The sequence below is a fragment of the Trachurus japonicus genome, chromosome 8 (genome assembly GCF_045865225.1).
Source record: "Trachurus japonicus isolate A0001 chromosome 8, Traja_1.0".
NCBI classification, from domain to species: Eukaryota; Metazoa; Chordata; class Actinopteri; order Carangiformes; family Carangidae; genus Trachurus; species Trachurus japonicus.
In genome coordinates this window covers 18,837,447-18,861,450 of record NC_140914.1, presented here as the reverse complement: position 1 = coordinate 18,861,450, position 24,004 = coordinate 18,837,447, and the positions used below count along the sequence as shown (strand labels likewise).

The window sequence follows — 24,004 nt, the reverse complement described above, 5'->3', positions numbered from 1 at the left end:
ATGGCTGTGTACACAAAACATTGTGCATGTACATGAGAACAATGCATTTGTTGACAAAAGCTAACATTGATACTGGCTGTCGGTAGATCCGCTTGTTCTGTCCAAACTGTTAATAATGTAGCTCCTTTGATTTTTTGGTATAAAACTAAAATGTTAACATGAAACATTTAACTTAATTAACGGTTTCTGTTTCTGGCCTTTGAGTGGGGTGGGTGGCTGGCGTGGGGTGCCCCTTCCCTGGGGCCCCCAGAGTGTAGAAAAGCTCCCTCTGGCTCTGGCTGCACACAGACTGTATATAAAAGAGGCTGCACAGCGGGCGGATCAGACTGTCTGTCATCACATCCGAGAATGAAAGTATAAAGAACAACCTGTGTGTGCAGGGCCAGACCCTATACAAAGGACACCCCCTCCCACTCCCCCTGGGGCGACCAAAGCAGCATCACCAGTTTCACACCGTGCAGAGAGAGCTCCGCCTCCTCTCTCTCCCTGCTGCTGCTGCTGCTGTCACATACAAAAAAAAAACCTTCATTGTCGCAAGTTCCAGTTTTTGCGCTGAGATTTTTCGTTGACTTCTCGCCGCGTGTGAAACTATGTAAACGCCATGATTGTTTTCGACAGCGGGCTTTATCGTCGTGTGAGAAGAGACCCTGACTTCGTGCCATCATCATGTCAAACCGAGAGCGAAACAAAAAGATTTTACTGGAGCTGGTGAAGCGGCCGGACAACAGCCGGTGCGCGGACTGCGGCGCGCCAGGTAAGCGACGTGTGTGTGGCTGATTGTCTCATGATGTGACAAAAACATTCACAGGCTTGACTCTTCAAGTGTGAGGACTTGGATACTTTTTTTTTTTATCTTTGGTTCAAGTGTTACAGGTGTTTTCTCATCTTTAACTGACTCATTTTTATGTTTCATTACACTTTGTTAGAGTTAAGATTGATTGATTTTATTGTCCAGTCCTCAGAGGAAACTTGATCAGCTTCTCCCCAAAATACAGTCAATATACAGACACAATGGAAACACATCACTCATAACACACTACATTATTATAAAACACCCAACATACTGTAGCACAGAGGGTCCTATATAGCAAGTCTTACAAAGTTGCAGCTATTTCCTGATGCAGTGTGTTCAGTGCTAATGTAACACTGTATTCATATTTCATCATTTATGAGTTGAAGTGGTGTAAGAAGTAAGAAGCATTAGTTACTGTACATAAAAGTCCTACACTGAAAATGTATGCAAATACAGAACAATTATCAACAAATATGTAATAGTAATAGTATATCCAAAGTAAAACAATAACAACAACAAAACAATACTTCTCCTGAAGAAAACTGTACTTTATAACTTAAGCATTAATCATAAATAGGCTACGGTATGTATATGTCGTCAGAGTTTAAGTAGCTGGTTGTTGAGGAGCCTTGACTGGCTCTCAGATGATTCATGGTGAGAAGAAAAAGAGTACTCCAGCTTTTATTGGACTTGGATTGAGATGTTTAGACTGAGAAATGAATGAACAACTGTGACAATGGAAACATGACAAGTGACCCACCAGGCACTGCATGTGTTTTACAGACTGGAAAAATATTTGGACTGTGAAACACAGCAGTATTTTCAGCTTTCAGACATATGAAGTGGATTCAAAGTGCAATGTTTGTATATAAAATGGAAATAAATAGGACATACAGATAATCAGAAGTGCTAAATTACAGTCGAGTAGTTGAGTAAATGTAGTGGATTACTTCCCATGTTTCACTGGGGATGGTGCAAAGTGTTGTGTTTGAGTCCCTCCTCTCTCTGCACACCTCAGATCCAGACTGGGCGTCCTACAAGCTGGGTGTGTTTGTGTGTCTGAACTGCTCCGGCGTCCATCGCAGTTTGTCCAGCCGGGTCAAATCCATAAAGCTGGACTTCTGGGAGGATGACCTGGTGGAGGTATGGGCCGCTCTTTGGTTATTATTGCTATGACAACACATCAGGTGAGAGGGCGACCTGGCCGTGTGTAATTTTTCTGTGTATGTGTGTGCGTGTGTGTATCTTTTTGGGAACCCATGAAGTTCATGAAATCCAATGGCAACGCCACGATCCAGGCTTTGTATGAGAAAGCTGTTCCACCGTACTACTATCGACCACAAGAAAATGACCATTCGTAAGTATTTTTTTTAACTATATGAGTAGATATTCTTTTTGCCAGATTAACGACTCGTGCAGTGACAGTTGATGTTGCCTCTCTTGATCCACAGAGTCCTGAGAGAGCAGTGGATCCGCGCTAAATATGAGAGGACGGAATTCACGGGAGAAACCAAGTATCCACCACTTTCATACACCACAGGTGACACACACGTCTACTGCAGGACATAAATCTTTATTAGTCTGTTGATGTAAAACAAATACGAGCAATGTGGTTCCTCAAACACATGCAGAACTGAGGAACAATAAAAGAGTCAGGAAGTGAAATATGACAAAGATGTCACTCTTTGCAAAACAATGTTTGGCTGTCTTAACAAAATTGAATTCCTGAGTGATATCTTTGATCTCTGAAGCATCCGTGACACAGTAGATTTTGTTGGACTGATACCAGGTTTCCACGAGGGGATGCTGTGGAAGAAAGGAAAAGATAACACGCAGTTTCTTAAGAGGAAGTTTGTGCTGTCAGAGAGAGAATTTACCCTGACTTACTACAACAAGGAAAATGTGAGTTCCCTGCAGCTCTGACACACGTTGTGGTGCAAACCACCACACACATTGTGGTGTAAGGGCGTGTGCACTGATTTGATTTGATTTGATTTGATCTCTTCCCCTGGGAGTTAATACATTTTTTGTTTATACATTTGTAATGCAGGAGTCAAAAGGCCCTAAAGCTGTAATCTCCATCAAGGACCTGAACGCCACCTTTCAACCAGAGAAGATCGGTCATCCTCATGGGCTGCAGATCACCTACCAGGACCAAAATCACACCAGGAACCTCTATGTTTATCATGAGAGCTCTGAGGTGGGGCAGCTTGATCCTCCACAGTAGTGACCCAGCTGTTTTTTATAACAAATGTCATGCAGTAGCTTCTTGGCTGTGAGAGGAAACTCAGGGTCTCTTCTTCTGCCGCAGGAAATAGTCACGTGGTACAACGCCATCCGTGCAGCTCGCTATGCGTACCTTAAGACAGCGTACCCGACTGGAAGCGATGAAGAGGCAAGGACAGATGAGAAATCAAAGAGAAAAATATGACTAATGTTTGGCCTTTGGATGTTCTGATGCAGTTTTGCCTTTAAATGTCTCCCTGGCAGCTTGTACCAAAGATAACAAGAAACTACCTCAAAGAGGGCTACATGGAAAAGACAGGGCCACTGGTGAGTTGGCAAAAACACACAGTTACATTAAACATATTTGCACATTAAATTGTTTCTGGTTTACATTTATTTATTGGATCCCACTTGCTTTGACTTAATGCATCGAGCTCCTCGCTGAGCTCACCAAACGTCTGGTTTATGACGGCAGTGGTCTGAGCAGGACATTTGAATATGTGTTTCTGTTCCTCTTACACACAGTGCACCCCCACTCACATAGTACACACACATATATACTGTATATGTTAATGACACTCTTTACAAGAAAGATAAAAGGAGTTGAGGAAATGGAGCTTGACTAGAATATATTTGAATATATCCTGGCATTTCTCACATGAAGTGCTTACTTTATGTTCGATGGTTTTCAACAGCAAAAGGAGACATTCAAGAAGAGATGGTGTATTTTGGACTCCCAAAACAGGAAGTTGCTCTACTTCAAGGGCCAGCTGGTGAGGACAAATCCTTTTCTCATCCTAACCGCTGCTCTAATGATGTTTCTGAAGCACTTTGACCACCCGTCTTGATTGTTAACTGTTAATGTGTTTCTTTCCACCATTGTAAATGCAGGATGCTGAAGAGTTGGGGGCCATTTTCATCGGCACAGAAAGAAACGGTTACTCCGTGAAGGAGTGTGTCCCGAAGCACGCTCGGGGAAACAGTTGGAAGTGTGGCGTTATGGTGGAGACTCCGGAGAGGCAGTTTGTCTTTATGTGCGAGCAGGAGAGGGAGCAGAGAGAGTGGCTGAATGCCCTCAGACAAGTCATGTCCAGACCAATGGCCCCACAGGATTATACCAGTAAGTAAGGCTAGAAAATATTGTGAAAAATGTACAGTGCAAAGATGTGCAAGGGAAACCTGGTACTGTAGGTTTCACAAAATTACGGTTTTATATTTGATTTAAATTGATTTTGGCACTAGATAAAAGTTTAAGAGTTCAGCAAAGTTGTCACAGTTCATCCAGAGGAGGACTCATAGTGGTGCTAAAGGAGAAGTCAGGGGTCATCAGTCATGATGAGTGGGAACATCAATGTCGTTTACAATTCATCTTGAGGGGAACATGTCTTGACCAAATTTTCTGCCAGTCAATCTAATAGTTGGAATTTTATTAAAAACTGTAATGGTAATCCCCAGGATTCGTTCTCTGGGGCCCATGGATGTCTGTAAAACGATTCAGGACAATCCACTCAGTAGTTGTTGAGTGATATTCTAGTTCGGATCAACTCCAGGTACCAGCTGATCGACTAATACTGCCATCCATAAAGAATCCACCAGGTTTGGCCTTCACATGTGTGCTCATGCTTTCATTAAACTGTGCACACGACCATGGAAAGCCACCGCACTGAACCACTCAACCGTTGTATCATGTGCTGTGCACATACAACCCCACTCTAATCCTCTTGTCTCTCTTTCCAGTTGAAGCCAACATCAGATCCAAACGATGAGCTGTGGAGAGATGTGTCTGCACTTGGTGAGGGAACCGCACGGGACTCCACTAATGCAGCACAATGGATGAACAGTGACCTGTTCACCATGTTGCTCCCAGTGACTCTGTGTTATTGTGAAGCCTCTTGAACCATGACTCCGACTGTGCCACAATGTGGATTAACTTTATTTTGATGACTTGAAGGATCTAATGCCTAATCACACACATCAGAAAATACTGGATCGTCATGTAAAACCCACTCTTTATGACCAAATAGACACTGTTGTCACTAGATAAACACTGTCACATAGTAACAGAAAATGCAGTTTTTATGATATTTACTATTTTTGAAAAAATATTTTTGAATATCCTGTTGAATAAGCATATCATTTTACATTTGGGAGTGAGTGCGTTTTGTGATATTATACCCAGAAAAAATAAAGTATTTTTTTTAATGGATAACGTGTGGTTTCATTACAGCTATATAAACTGCACTCAAGATAAAATATTTCTTAGATAGATAGATAGATAGATAGATAGATAGATAGATAGATAGATAGATAGATAGATAGATAGATCATTCATCTGGAAGAAAATTCTTATGCCAGTTTTCTCCTAAAGTAGGCTAAATGTGCAAAGGAAATATGCCTAAATAAAATACAGAGGAGATAAATCCTAATGTCTGACTAAAACAATAAAAATATACACTAATAGACCTATGTGTAAGACATATTGAGTGACTGGAAATGAGGAGAGCAAATAGGACCTTAACATTATGAAACTTTCAATCAGGTGTCTTGGGTAAATCAGTAGCCTATGTGGAAACCATAGACTGTATAGAAAAGAGGTGGAAACACGATTAAGTTCATAAAACAGATGTATATATTTTTTAGCATTATCACTATTCCACATTTCAGTCCAGATGGTGGCGGTGAAGCACAACTAAGCTGTTTTTAACCAACTGTCAGTAACCGCGGAAGAGGAAGAAGAACACGCTAACGCGTTTTTGAAATGTCAAATGGAGTTTATCCCGTGTCGCTCGCCGTAGTTGCCGGGTACAGGAGGTCGGGCATGCCCCATGAAACATCCGTTGCGAAATGCTAAGGAGACGAAAGCGCCAAAAAACAGCGTGATTAACATTAAAATTACAGACACATGTGCCGCGGAGGACTTTCTAAATTGCATATCCGCCGAGCCGAGAGGCCGCCAGCTGAGAGCGACGTGCAGAGGAAGCAGCGGGAGCCCCGACACCTGTCTGTCCGGTTTGTCCTACAAAGGCGCCGGGCCCGACCGTTAGGTAAACCGCTGCTGCTGCCGGGGGAGGAGGAGGAGGAGCAGAGGGGCTACATGAGAGAGTACAGACAAGTCCCTTTTCTATAGAGGAAAGAAGACCGAGCTACAACATGAGGAAGGACGTGAGGATACTACTTGTCGGGGAACGTAAGTAGAAAGTGTGTGTAATTAATGTCGAGGCGGCGGAATGAACGCGTTATTAGCTTCAATGCTAGTGACAGTGAGAGAGCTAATGCTAATGCTAACAGGCGAAGTGAATGAATCTGAGCTGAAACAGAGAGGCCGAGAGATTCAATGGGACAGCGTCTAAAAGTCCTTCACAGTGACTGTACATCGTCAGTAGTAAGAGGAGGACGAGTGTCTGGTGTGTGGTGTTAACAGCGATAAAAGTATAAAATCACATGGCTCATAGCTAAACGATATCTCACCAGCAGTAACAGTTATGTCATGTGCTGTCATGTCCAAACACTCAACCTACTGTACTGCATCCCATAATAATAACTGGAGTCAGGCTGCTGCAGTCTGTTGGTTACACAGATAAAAAGCCTGATGATAAGATTTACTGCAGGGCTGACTACATGACAGTACATGAGTACCCAATATACCAACAATCAACAAATAAAAGCATCAAAGGAGAGATGGAAGATAATTGCCAAATTAGTTTTATAAAGCAAAAACATATTTTATCAGAACCAGGCTGTTAATTATAATTTCCATCGTTGAACAATTTTTCCATTGTTTTCTGTGTTTCTGGTCTATCAAAAGTTAAAAACACAAAGGTGAAATCATACAATTCTTGCACATTTCTCACAAAATCAAAGGGATGCATTCAGTTACTGTTTTGCTTTACTACTACCATAAAGAAAATACAAATATATTTAGATTGGTTTTTATACAAGATAAAGAAATTCAGAGAATCCTCTGAGAAAATGGGACAAGAGAGTTTGATGAGAGAGTTTATTCAATTCATGTTCAACAACTAATTGTTTCAGATCTTATTGGTTATTGGTTAGTGATCATAAGATCTTGATTCTTTTGATGCTGGGGGGTGAGAGCAGAATTTGGCCTAAAAGGTAAAAGGTCTCATCCTGACTAACTGTGCCTCACCTGGTGTGTTTGTTCTCTTTAAAGAACGTGTGTTGTCACTCAGGACTATTTATATTTCCGTTGTGGCTATGCAGGACGGCTACACCGCCACATTAGGCGAGTTGACAGGCACCGACTGTTCCTGAGAGAGATGTCGCCAAAATGCTACGTGCAGACTTCAGTGTTGTGGAGTTCAGTAGAGTCGCAGTCGATCAGGAGACTTGGCCACTTTGTCACGGCACTGACACTGGTGTTTGTGCAGATTTATTAGTTTTTCCACTAATATTGATTTAATCATTGACTATTTTTGTTAGCTGATTGTTTGATCTAAAAGTTGCTAGAAAAATGGCCAGGTATACATTGTTCCCACTGATCACAAGGGAGGTGGCTTTAATGGGTGTAAACACATCAAAAAAGACTATTTGATGATCAGACTTTGTATACAGCTCTGGAAAAAATTAAGAGACCACTTCAAAATTATCAGTTTCTCTCTGGTTTTCCTTTTTATAGGTATGTGTTTAATGAACACTTTTGTTTAATTATATAAACTGATACTGACAACATTTCTCGCAAATTTCAAATAAAATATTGTAATTTAGAGGATTTATTTTTGCAGAAAATTACAACTGGTCAAAATAACAAAAAGATGCAGTGTTGTCAGACCTCGAATAACGCAAATAAAACAAGTTCATATTCATTTTTAAACAGTACAACACAATTTTTTTTAACTTATGAAGAGTTCACGAAATAATTATTGGTAAAATAACCCCAATTTTTAATCACAGCAGTGGTTTTTATACTCCTCCTCGTTAAATATGATTTGGTTCAGGTGATCCCAATCAGTGCCTCATTTAGTAGAACCAGTTGTGGCTTTTATGGGAATTCAAAGTGGACTGGAGTGGCTGCCGTTAATGTAAAAATTTGGAGTGGTCTCTAAATTTTTCCCAGAGCTGAATATCTATGTATGTAGTAAATGAATTATGAACTACTTGTTTCAGTCAATACAAAAGTTCTCTTTGTTTAAGTGATCGATTAATTAATTCTTAATAAACAAATTCCCTCAGCTCTAATTAGATTTACTCATTCAGTTATTGGGGTATGTTTTGCTGTGATGGCACACCACTAGTAGGTAGTGAAATGGAGGGTAATTACTGAAATGGGAGCAGCTTGCAAACTGCAAGACTCCAATTTCCACTTATATACTGCACCAAAAACCTGTTGACATCTCGAGCACCACTGCAGTGTGCAGTTTGCTTCTGTCGTACTGTTTGCCCGTTCAAGCTTGAATGTGCTTAAACACATCAGGTTTGTATTTGGTTTCCTAATACTGTGCCTTTTTCTCATTTTCCTTTGTACAGCCAAAGTGGGGAAGACATCACTGATCATGTCCCTGGTCAGTGAAGAGTTTCCTGATGAGGTATGTATCAATAATAGATCATCAGACTGATCGATATGGTAGAAAGCATCCTGCTAGCAGTAAAGTGTACAGTGTAGGTGTAAACACACATCCTGAAAATGAACAGTCAATACTGCAGGTTTGGCTGCTCTTCAGATACGTCAGAGTAATGAGGGTAAAATGTTGGAGATGTAAGATCAATGTTGAGTCCTTCTTGTTGTAGCAGAAGGGTCATTGGCTGATTGTCCTCTGTCCTCCAGGTTCCCCTGCGGGCTGAGGAGATCACCATCCCAGCTGACGTCACCCCAGAGAGGGTGCCCACACATATTGTGGACTATTCAGGTAAACCCTACACATACCACGCATATCATGACAGATGAAGCTTCTTAAAACTGATTGGTACTGCTCCTTCTCCACATCACTAGTAATAAACGGATTAAGGCTGGGTGGGTTACATGTAAACACCGTAGTAATGAGCCTTTTTGATGCCTTTAGAAGCAGAACAGTCAGACGAGCAGCTGTATCAAGAAATATCCAAGGTTGGTTTGACCTCTTACTCTCTTTTGGTCACATGATATCGACGTCTTTTTTGTGTTGTTTATACACCCCAAGCTTATTATGCTCTTTTGTCTTTACAGGCAAATGTTATCTGCATAGTTTATTCAGTCAACAATAAGAAGTCAATTGAGAAGGTGAGCGTGGTCGGTGTTAATCAAATGCGTAACTGTAGTATGTCAAGAATTTGAAACGAGACACTCACATTTGCCTGTCATCTTACTTTGTAACGTGTTTGTAATGAATGTTTGGCCCAACTACAGTGTTCAGTGTTGTGTTTTCCTTCTCCAGGTGACAAGCCACTGGATTCCCCTCATAAATGACAGGACGGACAAAGATAGCAGGTGTGTTCATGATACTTTAATAGATGTGTGTTTGTTTGTGTGTGTCTCTGTCTTCCCAGCAAGTTGCTTCAGCTATGCCGGTGCCACTGCATGTTGAAGTCGTATTATGTGCAGCTGCTGATCTGACTTTTACTTGCACTTGGGCTGTGACACATTAACTTAAAGCTTGTGGAATGAAGTAGTGGATTAAACCCATGACTTGATAAGATTTAATTACCATCAAAACATCAAAGTGATTCATGCTATCATCAGTTTATACAAATACATATAACAGTAGGGCTACAACTAACCACTATTGGCATTATTGATTTGTCTTCAGGACATTTTTTTAATTAGTAAGTTGATCATATTGGTATCAAATGTCTTATTTTCGCAGGACAACAGTCCAAAACTTGTGAGATTTGCATTTCATTTACAGTGACATAGAGTAACACCAGCGGAGATTTTGTCATAATAATCAATCATAGATTCAATTTTCTGTTGATAGTCTAATAGTTGCAGCTATTTAACGTAGTTTTAAATGGTTCTACTAAATGGCAGGGTACCGTTGATCCTTGTGGGGAACAAGTCAGACCTGGTGGAACACAGCAGCATGGAGACCATCCTGCCAATTATGAATCAATACCAGGATATTGAAACCTGTGTAGAGGTAAGAGATCAATGCACACACACACACACACACACACACACACACACACACACACACACACACACACACACACACACACACACACATCAGTGATAAGGAGCTTGAGAGCCATGAAGTGACAGATGAAATATGAAAGGCAGATTGTAGATCCAATAGCTGTGACTGTCGGTGTGAGGTTGGCTGTGTGCAGGACAGATCGGCCCCCAGGCGCCTCTTGGACCGCGGTCCTGCTCCTGACTCCACTTACACTCGGACTGAGTCCATAATAGATTTATATTATCAACCCCGTGCTCCAAAGCCAAGGCTGATGAAGACTGCGTATGTTAAGACTCATGGCCGTCGTTGGAGATGTAGCCTCTGTCTGTGTTGCTATTCAATTCAAATTTCCCTCTGTCGTATGAGGCGTCTCAGTCACGCACTCCAAGGCTGGATTAGTTACAGGGTTAAAAGAGGGACATGAGGAGGACGTGAGGGAAGGCACATACACAGAGGGACAGCCACACAGCTGGTGAGAGTCGGACTCTCTGTCAGCCAATATCAGTAGGTCAGCCAGTGTTTTACTGCTGGCTCAGTGTGAAACTCGGCCTGGAGTATGTATGTCCTGCTGCTTCTCTGAGCTACTTACATTTCAGTTTATTCTATGTCTCTTTTTCAGTGGTGAAGAAGTATTAGGATCTTTTTATAAGTAAACATGTGGAAATTAAAAGTACCTCTGCAGCCAAAGTGGGCTCTGTCAATGATGGTATTTTAATGTTGTACTTGGCTGCAGTTGGGCTACGTTTACCCTGCTGGATGGTTTAAAAAAACACTGTGTATTTCACATGATTATTATAGGTTTTTAATATATTCATCTGCAATGTAAGCAATTACTAGAAATGAATAGCTTAAAATGAGAACACTCAGTACTCAAGTACATACTGTATAACTTACAGTCGGTACTCAGTACTGTACTTGAGTAAATGTACTTATGGGAAATTGTGAAGAAAATCTAATGGTAGTTAAACACCAGAAATCCTGTGAAATGTTCCAGTCTGTATCAATGAATTTGACTTTTCCTTATTATTTTAGCACCAAGATCTTGTTCTCTGTTTGCACAGTGCTCTGCCAAAAACCTGAAGAACATCTCTGAGCTGTTTTACTATGCCCAGAAGGCCGTTCTTCACCCGACAGGCCCCCTTTATTGCCCGGAGGAGAAGGAGGTGAGCTCTATACAGCACACATGTTATGAGCAACATCTACGTATGTTTTTCCCCTATGTTGCTGCTAGTAACATTAGCTCCAGAAAAATTCTTGTCATGTTCCCCAGTGAGTCATGACAGCGTGACAGTGAGCCACCATGTACAATAGACCTTTTTCATTGCAGATATTTTTTACAGGTCACAGCAATGTCTGTGCTTTATTTTGGGGTAAGAACTAAACCAGGTCCTGATACTGAAGTGGCTAAATGCAACACGGCCATCATTACTTCCATTGTGAACACTTGTCACAAATGGCTTATTTTGAATAACTCCCAATGCAGGGCAGCCAGGATTGTACCAATTATAAGTGTGTTTGGGAAAGACAATGGTAATGATTTAAGCAGAAAAGACTGGATGACACTGGGCTAGGTCCAAATAGGAAACAAATGCAGAGTTTAAAGTTCTATAACATCTCTATATGTCCAACAGTAGCTCTAATGATCACATGAACATTGATTAACAATATAAGTCTACTACTAGTGTACTAATACAAAGAGAGCTATGGTAACTGATTGGTATGTGATCTATGTGTCTCTGCCTGTCGCAGTTTAACTGTGTGTGTGAATGTGTTAATGACGTACATGTTAACAGCCTACATGACTGCATTTCCTCTGTATTACAGCTGAAGACTTCTTGCATCAAGGCTTTAACTAGAATCTTTAAAGTGTCCGACCTGGACAACGACGGCATCCTCAACGACAATGAGCTCAACTTCTTCCAGGTAATGTTTTAAACTCCACAGTGTTGTTTTGTGATGCTCAAACTTGCAGATGACTTCATTAAGCTGTGTGCTCATGATTAAAGGGGAAAATGGTTAGACTGGTTTGGGGAGGCAGGTTTAAACAGGAAGCATTTCTGAAGAAAGCCACCTGTTTTCCAGTGACAACTATGAGGTAATCTCCTTTCGTATATCTTCCTGTGTGTCTTTATAGAGAACGTGTTTCAATACACCACTAGCGCCCCAGGCCTTAGAGGATGTGAAGAACGTGGTCAGGAGGAACATGACAGACGGAGTCAAAGACAACGGACTCACACTCAAAGGTGACGTTGTTTCTGTCCTTCTGTCCCTCTGTTCTGCTCATCCTTTTTGACAGTGAACATCATTGTCACATATTCATCCGCTTTTGAATGCTGACCTCCGTCTCATTGGCTCTCAACTGCAGGCTTCCTATTTCTGCACACGCTCTTCATACAGCGAGGTCGACACGAGACCACCTGGACTGTGCTGAGGAGGTTTGGTTATGATGACGACCTTGAACTCACACAGGAATATCTGTTCCCCATGTAAGCCCCAAATCTTTTTGTGGAATTGGTTTATTTTTCAAGTTGAGTTGAGACAGGGAAGAGGTGGATTTTCTTTCAGCTTGTTAAATTAGCAGGGTGCTTTGATGATATTAGTGTTAATGACAAGTTCATTTTTTCCTTTGGTTATCAGTGGATTCAATAAAATGGCCAAACTGCTGTAGTACATGGTTTTTAAGTTCAGGAAAGCACAACATACAAAACTGCCACTGCCATGCAACATCATATTTGATATTCATATATACAGTATTAACATTAGAATCGTGAAATATTATGGGTTTTATACTCGAGTAAATTGGTGATTATTTTCTTGATTTATCATATTGAAACTGTTAAGTCTAGGAAACGACAGGAAACATCATAGATGTCTGCTATTATTTCTCACAGGCCCAGGAGGAGATGTATTTAGATTGATTTTTTTTTTTAGTTCAGAGCTACTGTTCAATTCAAACAGCATGACCCCATGTTGATCACAGCTAATATTTCTCATATCATTTATTGTTCTCTACTGAAATAGCGTGGTTATCTTCACAGTCTCAAGTGACTCAAGCACATTGTCTCTCTCACTGACAAAGTTTCTCAGAGCTTTATGTTAAATTAATGTTTGTGTCCGTCTTTTTATTCCAGGTTAAAGATCCCCGCAGACTGCACCACAGAGCTTAATCACAACGCTTACCTCTTCCTTCAGAGTGTGTTTGATAAGCATGACAAAGTGAGTAGTCAGATTTCCATTGTTTCCCTGTTGATACACATTTTGAAATTTGAATCTCTTTATTATGGTTGTTATTGATACGCATAATGTGATTGTGTTCCAAACAATCCTGCCTTCAATTCATGTCTGTTGGTTTCTGTGCACTTTGCATTATCCAGGACAGAGATTGCGCTCTGTCGCCAGACGAGGTGAAGGACTTGTTCAAAGTGTTTCCCTACATGCCTTGGGGCCCAGATGTCAACAACACGGTTTGCACAAACGAGCAAGGATGGATCACATACCAGGGATACCTCTCACAGTGGACGTGAGTGTGGAACATATCTATTAATACACACATACACGTACCTATTTTAGATTTATGTAATCTAAATACTTTCACTGTAGGACAGACATTGTACGTGAACATCTAATTTATGTAACTCTTCAACTAATGCCACTGGTCTCAATGTGACTTGTGTTTTCTGTGGCAGGTTGACAACATATCTGGATGTACAGCGTAGTTTAGAGTATTTAGGTTACCTGGGCTACTCCATCATCTATGAACAGGAGTCCCAAGCAGCTGCCATTACAGGTGAGAGATTTTAAATACATTTAAGTCTTTCTATACATTTCTATACAGGTTTAAAGTTTCACTTCTTGGGAACTGTTTCACTTCTTCAGTCATGTTTTCAATCTTTAAACCAGTTTTTACATGAGAATGCATGAATTTTACTGTATGTATTTTTGTCATGCTTTTCAGTGACACGCAACAAGCGCATTGATCTGCAGAAGAAGCAGACCCAGCGTAGTGTCTTTCGCTGCAACGTCTTGGGATCGCGGGGCAGTGGGAAGAGCGGCTTCCTCCAAGCTTTCCTGGGCAGGAATCTGCAGGTCAGTGGAAATTACTGATTGTTGTTATAAACTTCCTTTATACTTGAAGAATTAAAGTTGACATATGATTTAGTCTGCTTCAAGGCGATGGTTTTAAGGGGAAACATTTTGCATGTGTATCACGTATCAAGTGAAATTTCAAAATTGCTCAAATACAGAATATGCAAATTAAGGAGATGATGAATTCATTTCAGGTCAATATTGCTGGGAAAATGGTAAAACCAAATTATCTGTATGTGCCATCTCACAAACCTGAAACTTTAGTTTGAGAGCATTTGAACAAGTTTTTCAAAATGCATAAAACGTATAAACATTGGGGCTGTTACAGCGAGTCTACAGGCTAAGGTGCTAATGCACCAGTCAAACTTCATATGTGGGAAATATGTGCAGGAAGTTTCATTTCATTTTGGGCTGTTAACATTCTCCTTATCACTCCACAGATTCATTTTTTTTTTCATCAATGGGCATTTAGATTTTTCATTTTCTAAATCTGATTCCATGCATCTTGCTTTTATTGATACACAAACCTTTACTTTTACATCTATACACAGAAGCATAAAAACTGTTTTTGTTATTCCACCTGGGTTTGTGTGCACAAACTGAAAATGCTCATTACAGCATAACACCTAACACAACCACTGGTCCTGATATTGTTGTCAGTCCACATTGGTCTCAAACTGGGTAAAGTTAAAAAAATTTAAAAAAAGAGCCGTGTGGTTTATTCAAGCCCTGTTTGAAGGTAAACCAAACCTAAATGGGGGCATTTTGCCCCTAAAATTTGATACAGTGCAAGTACATTATTCATCTACTTGCGCATGTGCAACCAGTAAATTTGTTTTTTAAATGCTGGTGAAAGGACGACTCAAAGTATCTGGATTCTGTCACTACAGGTGGCAGGCCAATGTGTGTGAGGATCATGAATCAAAATGAAATGTGAATATGTGCCACTGTGCTCCTAGTAAAAAAGTTAGTCTGGAGCCCTGATACAGTTAGTGACCTTGTTTGTTTTCCACCACAGAAACAGAGGCAGATTAGAGAAGACCACAAGTCGCTCTATTCCATCAGCACGACCTATGTTTATGGTCAGGAGAAGTACCTGCTGGTGAGTATTCACTCAGAAATCATCTTATCATCCGCTCTTTGGATTACTGTTGCATAATCTTATTCTGAGACACTCTACTGTGTATTAGTACTCTGCTGTATGTTAATCCGTCCATCTGTCCTTCTCTTTCTCCTCCTGTATTGTGTCCGCACACTAAAAGCTCCATGAGGTGATGCCGGATTTCGACTTCCTGTCGGAGGCGGACTTGGCCTGTGACGTGGTCTGCCTGGTGTATGACATCAACAATCCACGCTCTTTTGAATACTGCGCCAAAGTGTACAAGGTGCGGACATGATGGATGATCCAGCAGACAAGAAATGTTCGCGTAAAAATGTTTGTAATCTAAACATCACACACTTGTGTCTGGCAGCAATACTTCATAGACAGCAAGACGCCGTGCGTGGTGATCGCTGCCAAGTCGGACCTGCACGAAATACGGCAGCACTACAGCCTTTCACCGCACGAGTTCTGCCGCAAGCACAAGCTCCACCCGCCGCAGCCGTTCACGTGCAACACGACCGAAGCCCCCACTAAAGACATCTACACCAGACTCACCACCATGGCCATGTATCCGTGAGTATTAAACATCCCTGTGGCTTCACCCTTTACGCCTCTTATCCTCGTCCTCCTGCATCCTTCTCCACCATCCCCGTCTTTTCCTACATGCCTATCCACTTTCACCTCTCCTGGATAAATGTATCAAGACAGGGAGTCACATGTTGCCATTCACATGTTTTCTGGAAACAGGTACCCGTTGCACTCGGTAGTTGAGGACTGCTCTACCCAACACCTAAAACAAATTAAATGCGCACTCTATTGCAGGCCTGTTATCTCCTCTTGTAAGTTGCACCTTTGTATATGTGTGTGTACAGTCATTCAAGTCACTGCCTGAAATTCAGTGAGGTCAATCCTTTGACTTTATTGACCCTGTGAGTGTTTTATCCCCTCAAAGCTGTCTGATCACTATGCCTAATCTACACTGAGATTAGATCTCAGTGTAGCTTAATTGGCACTCAATGGGACCTGTTCGCTGAACGTCATTTCAACAGGCCGCAAATCCAGTTTACATTTTGACACAATTGGATCTGCTGTACTGTACTGTAGGGCATGAGTTTAAGTACTCAACAAGGAGAAACGTGATCTGCTGCTGGAGGGTCAATTGTGGTTCAAACAACGAACAGATGATTCAGAAGTAAATTGGTTTAAGCCCAGAACACACCTTCCACCCTGAGGTGCTTTTTAAATATTGTATTTAAAGGTGCAATATGTAAGAATGTGGCCAAAAACGGTTACTGCAGTCAAATTCAAAACACAGCGATCTAATTTTTCCTCCCAGTCGAAGCGGCAGCTCAGTAGACCAGACCGGAGGCTGAAATGCCACTGACGCCACCGTGACTAGGAGAGAGGGCTAGGTGGCGCAACATGTAAACACGTAAATTCAAAACATAAACATGATTTGCAGTCTGCAAAAAAAGATTTTTAATACGAATACTCTGGCTGTACTATTGTTGTTGGTGAGTTCATCATGTTATATGAATATTATTCCTGAGTCTCTGTGACATATTAGGAGGATTTTACGGCCAGTTGCTTTAGATTTCTTACATACTGTACCTTTAAATATTGAAACGCATTACTGGCCTGACCTATTACTAGGAAAACTTAACTAAGTGAAGAGTGTGTGACAATAAAATGTGTGGCTCGTTAATGTGGCAGTGCTTAGTAGCTCTGGAAACTCATCAGGTAGGCTCAGGATATTTTCTGGACAAATGTCCTCACTGTTTGATATTTCCAAGAGGTCACTACAGACTTTGTTTTTGGACCTTTTGGTGTCTCTGGTCCGGTGTCACCAATTCTTCGGCTCCTAGCTCATGGATCAGGTGGCTTCATTTTAGACTCTAATGCCATATGTCCCTGAACTGGTTTTAGTTTAGAGAGGAATCGCTGGCCAGATGTGAGAACAGATCTTGGGAGGTTTTGTCGATTGTTCCCAAACTTTCCTCTGCTGTTTTGACTGTTGCCTTCCTCCTTTGTAGTTTCCCCTGTCTTTTCGCTTCCTTGTTTTTTCCCTTAATGCTTCAACTTGAAAGTTCATCATAGATGTGTGCTTGTCTATACTTTGATTCAAGTAAGAGTTGTGGAGGTGGAGGTAAATGGCAACAGTGTGGGTTTTATTTAGTCTAGTGGTTAAATGGGATTGAGGCTTTTATTATAGCTGGGTTTGGCCTCTTCCTCTTTCTATGAGTGTCCTGTGTGGTTGGTGTTGTCTTTGTATGGTGGTGAATACACGCATTTTTGTGTGTCTTTCCGCAGCCACGTCCGACTCCGCTGCATGTGTACCTGCAACAGGTGCACCTATTGCCTGTGTCAGAACCTCCTCAAGTTGGAGCTGCTGCGCAATATTAAGGCCCAACTCCGCAGGGTCGTTTTCAACAGGTTCATACTTAGAATAAACTCTAGTGTTTTAACATAGACTCATCCCTCCTCTCTGTGTCCCCCACCCTCCTCCAGGATGGGTCACAGAGGGGCTCCTTTTTCACCCAAGCTCTCTAACACTGGTGATGTTGACAGATCCTCTGCTTTCCTTCAGTGCTCGCCACTGGTCAGATTTACACAGCATATCCACTGCAGGGAAACGTTATTTTCTTTTTAATTTATTGGTAGAGATGCCAGAATAGACATTGAAAAATATAGTTTCAAATTTGAGGTGCTGGTTTTGCTTGTTTTGGGGAAAATGTTTGTTTTGTTTGCTGCTGTGTTCACGTAGATGTAAGGACTATTATTATTGTTGTTGAGCTACACTTTAGCAAGATGGACACCTACAGACAAAGGATGTTCAGACTTGTCAAAACTTTTCAGAGTTAGATGAAACCCCTAAAAAAAAAACAAAAAAAAAAACAGGACATGCCAGTCTTAACATGTAAGCTCTGAGAAAACAAACACATGCTAAATTAAACCAGGCATTATTATTTGGTTTTATTTGGTTTTCTAATTCACTTCCCATATCATATACCTCAAACCCATTAGTCATGTGAGGTATCTTGGTCTCTGCTCCAGCTCCAGGCAGCCCACCTGCTCTCTGTACAGTCTCACACAGCCAAGTGTGACCAAGCTGTGCCAGCTAACACGCAGGCTGCTAGCCAGGGAGGTAACAGTGTGTCAGAATCTGTGTGGGAAATGCATGAAGTTATTTGCATGTGCAGTATAACGCCTAATGACAACACAACATGCATAGCACTAAAACACAACACTGTTATAAAATTAGATTCAGATTAAGGTCAGGTTAACCTTTTTAATACACTATTATCAATGTCTGTTGGCTATTTACTGCTGACCACAGAAGGCAAGTCATGAGGCACAAAATTAAGTTTCATATGATTAAAATGAATCATAGTTTCCAGATTTAGAAGTTCATAATAACATGTTAAAACAAAGACAGGATCAGTTTTAGAGTAATGTTTGCTCGTACTTGTCCTGCAGTGGATATGCAAATTAAATCTTGACTAACAAGCATAATATTTGCATAGAAATGAAAGAAACACATCCACTCTGTTTGGTTTGTGTTTCATTCAAACTGAAAACTTCATTGAGCATGTCTGCATGTTTGACATGTAATTCAAGATTGATATTCCCTTTTCTGACTCCTCCACGTGATCCCATCAATTATCAATAAGTGCTTGATTGATCATCTATGACGTTTTCAGTCTCACTTTGTCTTCTCTTCCATTCTTAACATTGAAGTCTGCACCTACAGGAGACACTTTATTTTAAAAAGCACAAGTAAAACTTTAATTGTACCTGCCCCCTGTGCATAATTAAAAACTCCTTTTTGCCTGTTCTCCTGTAGGTTGGGATTTCATTAATCAAATAGTCTGATGTTTGATATTAAAATGTGTTTCTTTGATGTTTAAATTGTTTGTATTGCACTGTACCAATCACTCTGTCATTTCATTCTGTTTTTCCTATTTTGTATTTTCTCTCTGTGTGTTTTTTCCTTCCCCTTTTATAGGTGTTGTTCATACACATGTTTTTGGCTGCCCCTCTTCCTCTTCCTCCTGCATGTGCTGTCTCTCTGTTAATCTGCCTGCTGCTCATGTTGCATGGCTCACCTGTTCTCTACTTTCTCTCTCTGCATAACTAATGGCATGCCTCAGTCTTCAGTATTATATTGCCATCTACTGGCAGCTGGGAATAGTTTTCTTTCATCGGTCCATCTCTACAATAAAGAGAGCTTGGTGTTTCGTTTTGTTAAAGTATTGGGGAGGTTTATTAAACCTAAATTGTGTGTTTGAGTGGCTGGTTGTGGTGTTGGTAGTGGCGGTAGTGTGTCATGTGTTTGAATTTGTCAAAAGATAACCCTAAAATGGCCTGAACGTCAGGCTGAGCTGCGCCCTGTAGTGTTGCATTCAGCACTAACCCCCTCTGTTGATGTCTATTAATCTCTGACACTATTATTAGCATGGCACTAAACAGGCCACCCCTGGCAGTGCAAGGGGCCAACACACCACACTGAATGCTTGAAGTGTTTGCTGAAAAGTGGGTTGGTTGCCTGAGATTATTTTATCTTAAAGGGATAGTTCAACATTTTGGCAAATTGGCCCATTGCCATAATCCCTATAGTCATAGCAGTAGGTTTGTTACCTTTAATTGTCAGTGCAAGCTATTTTTAGAATGGCGGAGCAGAGCCACGAGCTGCTCAGAGCTACGCTACGAGTTGTTTTTGAGGCAAATGCAGAGACTGCTTCCCGAAAAACTGCCCCCGACGGGGACGTGCATCATGAGTGGCCTGTGACGTGGTCTGCCAGCATGAGTTTACCTCGAAAACAACTCAGTCTCATAACGTTCTGTTATCTCATAGCGTGGTGAATGTGCAGGTCACAACTTGTCCATGAGAGCGTTTTGGAGTTGTTGAATTGTGTATTTGATGAGTTTGATGTGGGGAACCAAGAAATCCCATCAGCCTCCGTAGCGTAGCTCTGAGCAGCTCGCGGCTCTTCTCCGCCGTTCTGAAAATATCTTACACCGACAATTAAAGGTAACAAACCTACTCCTAAAACTATAGGGATTATGTCAATGGGCCAATTTGCCAAAATGTTGAACTATCCCTTTAATTCCACGTAGTATAAATTCAGTTGGCATTGTAATCCAAGTCACCAACAATCACAATCATGCAATCCTGACATCAGCAACCATATTGCCAGCTCTAGGGTAGAGCCACTGTGTTCAAAAAGAGGAGAAATTAACTGAACCAGAAGTGTGAGTCCCTGGTAACTCGTGTTTGTTTGCATTTAATGAGTGATAGATTCTCCCACCGCTCAGGAGAATTACTTATTTTTTATTTTATTTTATTTGGCGACAAAGAGATTTCCAACATTTCTACCTCGTCTACCACTTGGTCTTGTACAAATTGGATATGTGGTGTGTTTGTGTGTGCGTGTGTAGCTTTTCATTGTTTGAAGTGTGCGGTGACGTTGACCAGGTGTGTGGTTGCACTTCCAGTTGAGCTTGAGCTTTGAGGGTTCGGGTGGTGATTGTAATTCCTTCTCTTCAGGTTGGGTAGAGCTGGGTGATGCTGATCAAATAAGATCATCAGAGAAAAGTTAAACCATTTGTTAGTAATATCCATGAGAGGCCACTTTGGTAAAAAAAAAAAAAAAAAAAGGTAAATCCAGTTCTACAGTCAGATCTTTTATTATGATAAGGCTAAGACAACAGTTATGCTTTGTAAAATGTTATGACACCTGAATCTCATGTGATATCTAGTGTCGAACCGTATCAGTATTAGAAGTGCCTGCTTATTCAACGTGCAGACACATATGCAGTTGTCTGGTTTCTACTTCTCAAACTTAAAGCGAACATTTCCATTTTTTTTTTTATTTCCTGTAAGTAGCCAATAAGAACAATATTGATCAGTCAGTTTATATTTATATAGTCATCAGTATTGCATTGAGGTATCACCCACTTCTACCGACTATATTTGTGTGTCTGTGTGCATGCGAGTTCACCCAGGGCCACTGTGTGACTGGTTGTGTGTTTGTGTGCGTGTGTGTGAAAGGCTGCTGGGCTGGGTGGAGGCTGTGGGGGGCTGGCTGCTGTCAGAGGAGGATTTCATCCTGACGCAGCAGGTTTCACCCATCTCCAACGTGGAGGGGTCCATCTTTATGGAGGCCTCTGCCGAGCAGCCAGCTCCCTCAGACAGGTAAAGGCGGTAACCACATCCACAGAGATGGATGATGTATACTGTGTGTTGTACATGTGGATGGACGGCAGATACTTTGCTTCACATCAAAAAGTTACAATCCCACATCCCTAATGTTAACAGTGTTTAGTGATTTTGGTTTTTCTGTCCTGAACGGTTGTAGACAGATTTATTGGGTCTGAAAGTTGAATGGCTGCAGAAGGGAGCACAAAAAGAAACAACCTGTTGGAGCATATTGTGTATTGCCAATGACAGTTTTGTGTTTGAGCAGGTTAAAGTCACAGTTGAAGCCATGCAACAGTATACAAAACTTTTCATTTTTTCTTTTTCTGCTTTGCTGTTTCCGTTGATGCTTTGTTCAGTTTACCTTGAGTGCAGTAGTTCCCCTATGTTTATGATTCTTGCCAGGTCAGCTGGAGATGTGTTTGGTGGGTCAACTCTTTAGCTACGGTGCCCTGCAGGTGTCAAAATTTGTGCCCACAATTAAACAATTCGCTGTTGTGAATTATGAATTTGTTCTCTCAGGTTCATGCCGTCAGTGTCTTGTCCTTTCATACTCTCTTATCTCATCATGGATCACTTTGACATAATCTGGGTTTAGTTCACATTTTGAATGTGTAACACATTGTATTAGTTGTGAGGTTCCTTAAATCTAATGTGTTATTGTGGTCTTAAAACTTCCTGCTTAGTGAATATCGCTGTGTCAGTGGTGCTTGCTTCCCTCTGAGGGGTGGAGGCAAAACAAATAATATGATACAAAACAGAAAAAAATCCCGTGACACCTTCAGGGCCTCGTACAACTACAGTCCTCCCTTAGCTATATTTTTCCTTGTGTTTTTGTTTCGTTTTTGTCTACCTCTCAGTGCAAATATTAGAACCTGCCTCTCTTCTTTTCACTCAACTGCTTTGGTCGCATTTCCCCAAATCAAAATCAAAACCAAACCAAATGTCAAAAGAAAGCATGTGTTCCTGTTTCAAGCTGGCATCACACAGGGCACTGATTCTGAGTCAGGGAGTTTCCACGCCAGAGAGAGAGAGAGAGCACATGACTTTGTTTTGTCATCTGGCAAATCCTTTTGATTCACAACCATAAATGTCCATACTGCTTCCTGTTCTGCTCACTATATTTTTCCCGCTCATTTGCTCTCTGTCTTGGTCTTCCTCTCGCAGACACATGGCCCAGGCGGACCTGAAGAACTCCACCTTCTGGCTGAGGGCGAGCGTCGGCGCCACCGTGTTCGCCGTGCTAGGCTTCGCCATGTACAGAGCACTGCTCAAACAGCGGTGATCAGACAGCATGACAACAGATACTTCCTCTCCCCCCCGGTACCTCTGTTGACTCTGCCCCTCCCCTCCTACCCGAGAGACTCAAAGACTGGCCAACCAACCGATCAACCAACCGGGCCCATTGCCTCAGACCCAGACACCACCTCGTCCTCTTTCCACAATGCAAGAAGCAAATGAGCAAAATCATTGTTACGTTTTAAAAATGAAGAGTGCGGTTTAGTTTTTAGATTATGTTGGAGATAAGGGGACGATTCAATTTGAAATATCACCTGTCCGTCACTGGGTTTGTAACTGCTGACACTCTGTGATCTGCTGGTCTAGTCCACTCCAGACCCTGGTAGTCACTGGATGGTTTCACCTGATCCAGTCTCTTTTTTACCCCCCCCCCCCCGGGTCAGTATTATTAGTTAAATGGTTGGAGACCAGAGAGAGGCAGCCATACACAGAAACACCACAAAGGGACTTGAATCTGTTTATAGATGTGTATATGCAGTATAACATGTATGTATTCCTCATCAATTTTAGGATCGGACCTGTAGACAGCATCACATGCCAGAAGCAACACCTAACGCCTGAGGTGTTGGGACAAACAGCGCTACATCTAACACTAGAGCGGTCATGGGTGTCATGCACTTGTTTATTTTGTGTGTTAATTTATTAACCTGTTTCTTTGTTTTCTTGTCTGTTTTGAGTGCACCGCATGAAGCAGATGGAGGGATTTACATTTCCCATGTATTTTTTTGTATTTAGTATTACGGAAGCTGTCCTCATGGTGTATCTTTTCTGACTATCTGCTTCTGTTTTTATTTTTCTGGTTTTCAAATAGAGCTTTGCCCCTCATCCTATATTTTTATGAAGCTAGAGGCACTATAGAGTAAGGGATTATGCTATTAACAGGCATTCAGCGCACCTCTCCCACCTTAAAAATGATAAAAGTGTTTCTTCTCATTCTTTCCTTTTCCAGCATTTACAATGAAGAACATTATGATCTGACACATCTGTATGTGTGTTTCTGAATGAACCGAAAGCTAATTTCACAAAGAGGAAAAATAAAATGGTTTTAAATACCTGTAATAAATGACATTTACACCCATTGATGTCTTTGCTTTTGTGTTCAGTAATATAATCAGAATCAATCATGGCACAAATGTGTGTGGGTGAAATTGATGCAACATCATCTGTTTTCAATAACCACTGGGACTTATGAG

At 41.3% G+C, this 24,004-nt stretch overlaps 2 protein-coding genes across 9 annotated transcripts; both read left to right on the top strand.

Moving 5' to 3' along the window:
• Positions 1–435: 435 nt before the first annotated feature.
• adap2 (ArfGAP with dual PH domains 2) lies at positions 436–5,217 on the top strand. The gene is made up of 11 exons (XM_085784431.1): positions 436–754; positions 1,812–1,936; positions 2,059–2,150; positions 2,245–2,333; positions 2,583–2,695; positions 2,844–2,993; positions 3,105–3,188; positions 3,284–3,346; positions 3,715–3,792; positions 3,911–4,139; positions 4,757–5,217. Exons 1-11 carry the CDS (start codon positions 667–669, stop codon positions 4,783–4,785), a joined length of 1,140 nt encoding a protein of 379 aa, XP_085640557.1. The 5' UTR covers positions 436–666; the 3' UTR covers positions 4,786–5,217.
• Positions 5,218–5,807: 590 nt separating this feature from the next.
• On the top strand, positions 5,808–23,889 carry rhot1a (ras homolog family member T1a). 8 transcript variants are annotated; one of them, XM_085784421.1, is made up of 21 exons: positions 5,808–6,206; positions 8,504–8,562; positions 8,802–8,883; positions 9,037–9,080; positions 9,180–9,233; positions 9,388–9,440; positions 9,981–10,089; positions 11,187–11,288; positions 11,950–12,048; positions 12,260–12,368; positions 12,491–12,611; positions 13,257–13,341; positions 13,500–13,645; positions 13,812–13,912; positions 14,081–14,211; positions 15,230–15,313; positions 15,474–15,596; positions 15,684–15,886; positions 17,624–17,746; positions 21,366–21,509; positions 22,680–23,889. In XM_085784421.1, exons 1-21 carry the CDS (start codon positions 6,170–6,172, stop codon positions 22,795–22,797), a joined length of 2,127 nt encoding a protein of 708 aa, XP_085640547.1. In that variant the 5' UTR covers positions 5,808–6,169; the 3' UTR covers positions 22,798–23,889. The 8 variants fall into 8 exon arrangements, with proteins under 8 accessions (XP_085640547.1, XP_085640548.1, XP_085640550.1 ...); XM_085784422.1 differs by lacking the exons at positions 21,366–21,509; positions 22,680–23,889 and adding exons at positions 18,368–18,455; positions 19,321–19,664; XM_085784424.1 differs by lacking the exon at positions 21,366–21,509.
• The last annotated feature ends 115 nt before the right edge of the window (positions 23,890–24,004 follow it).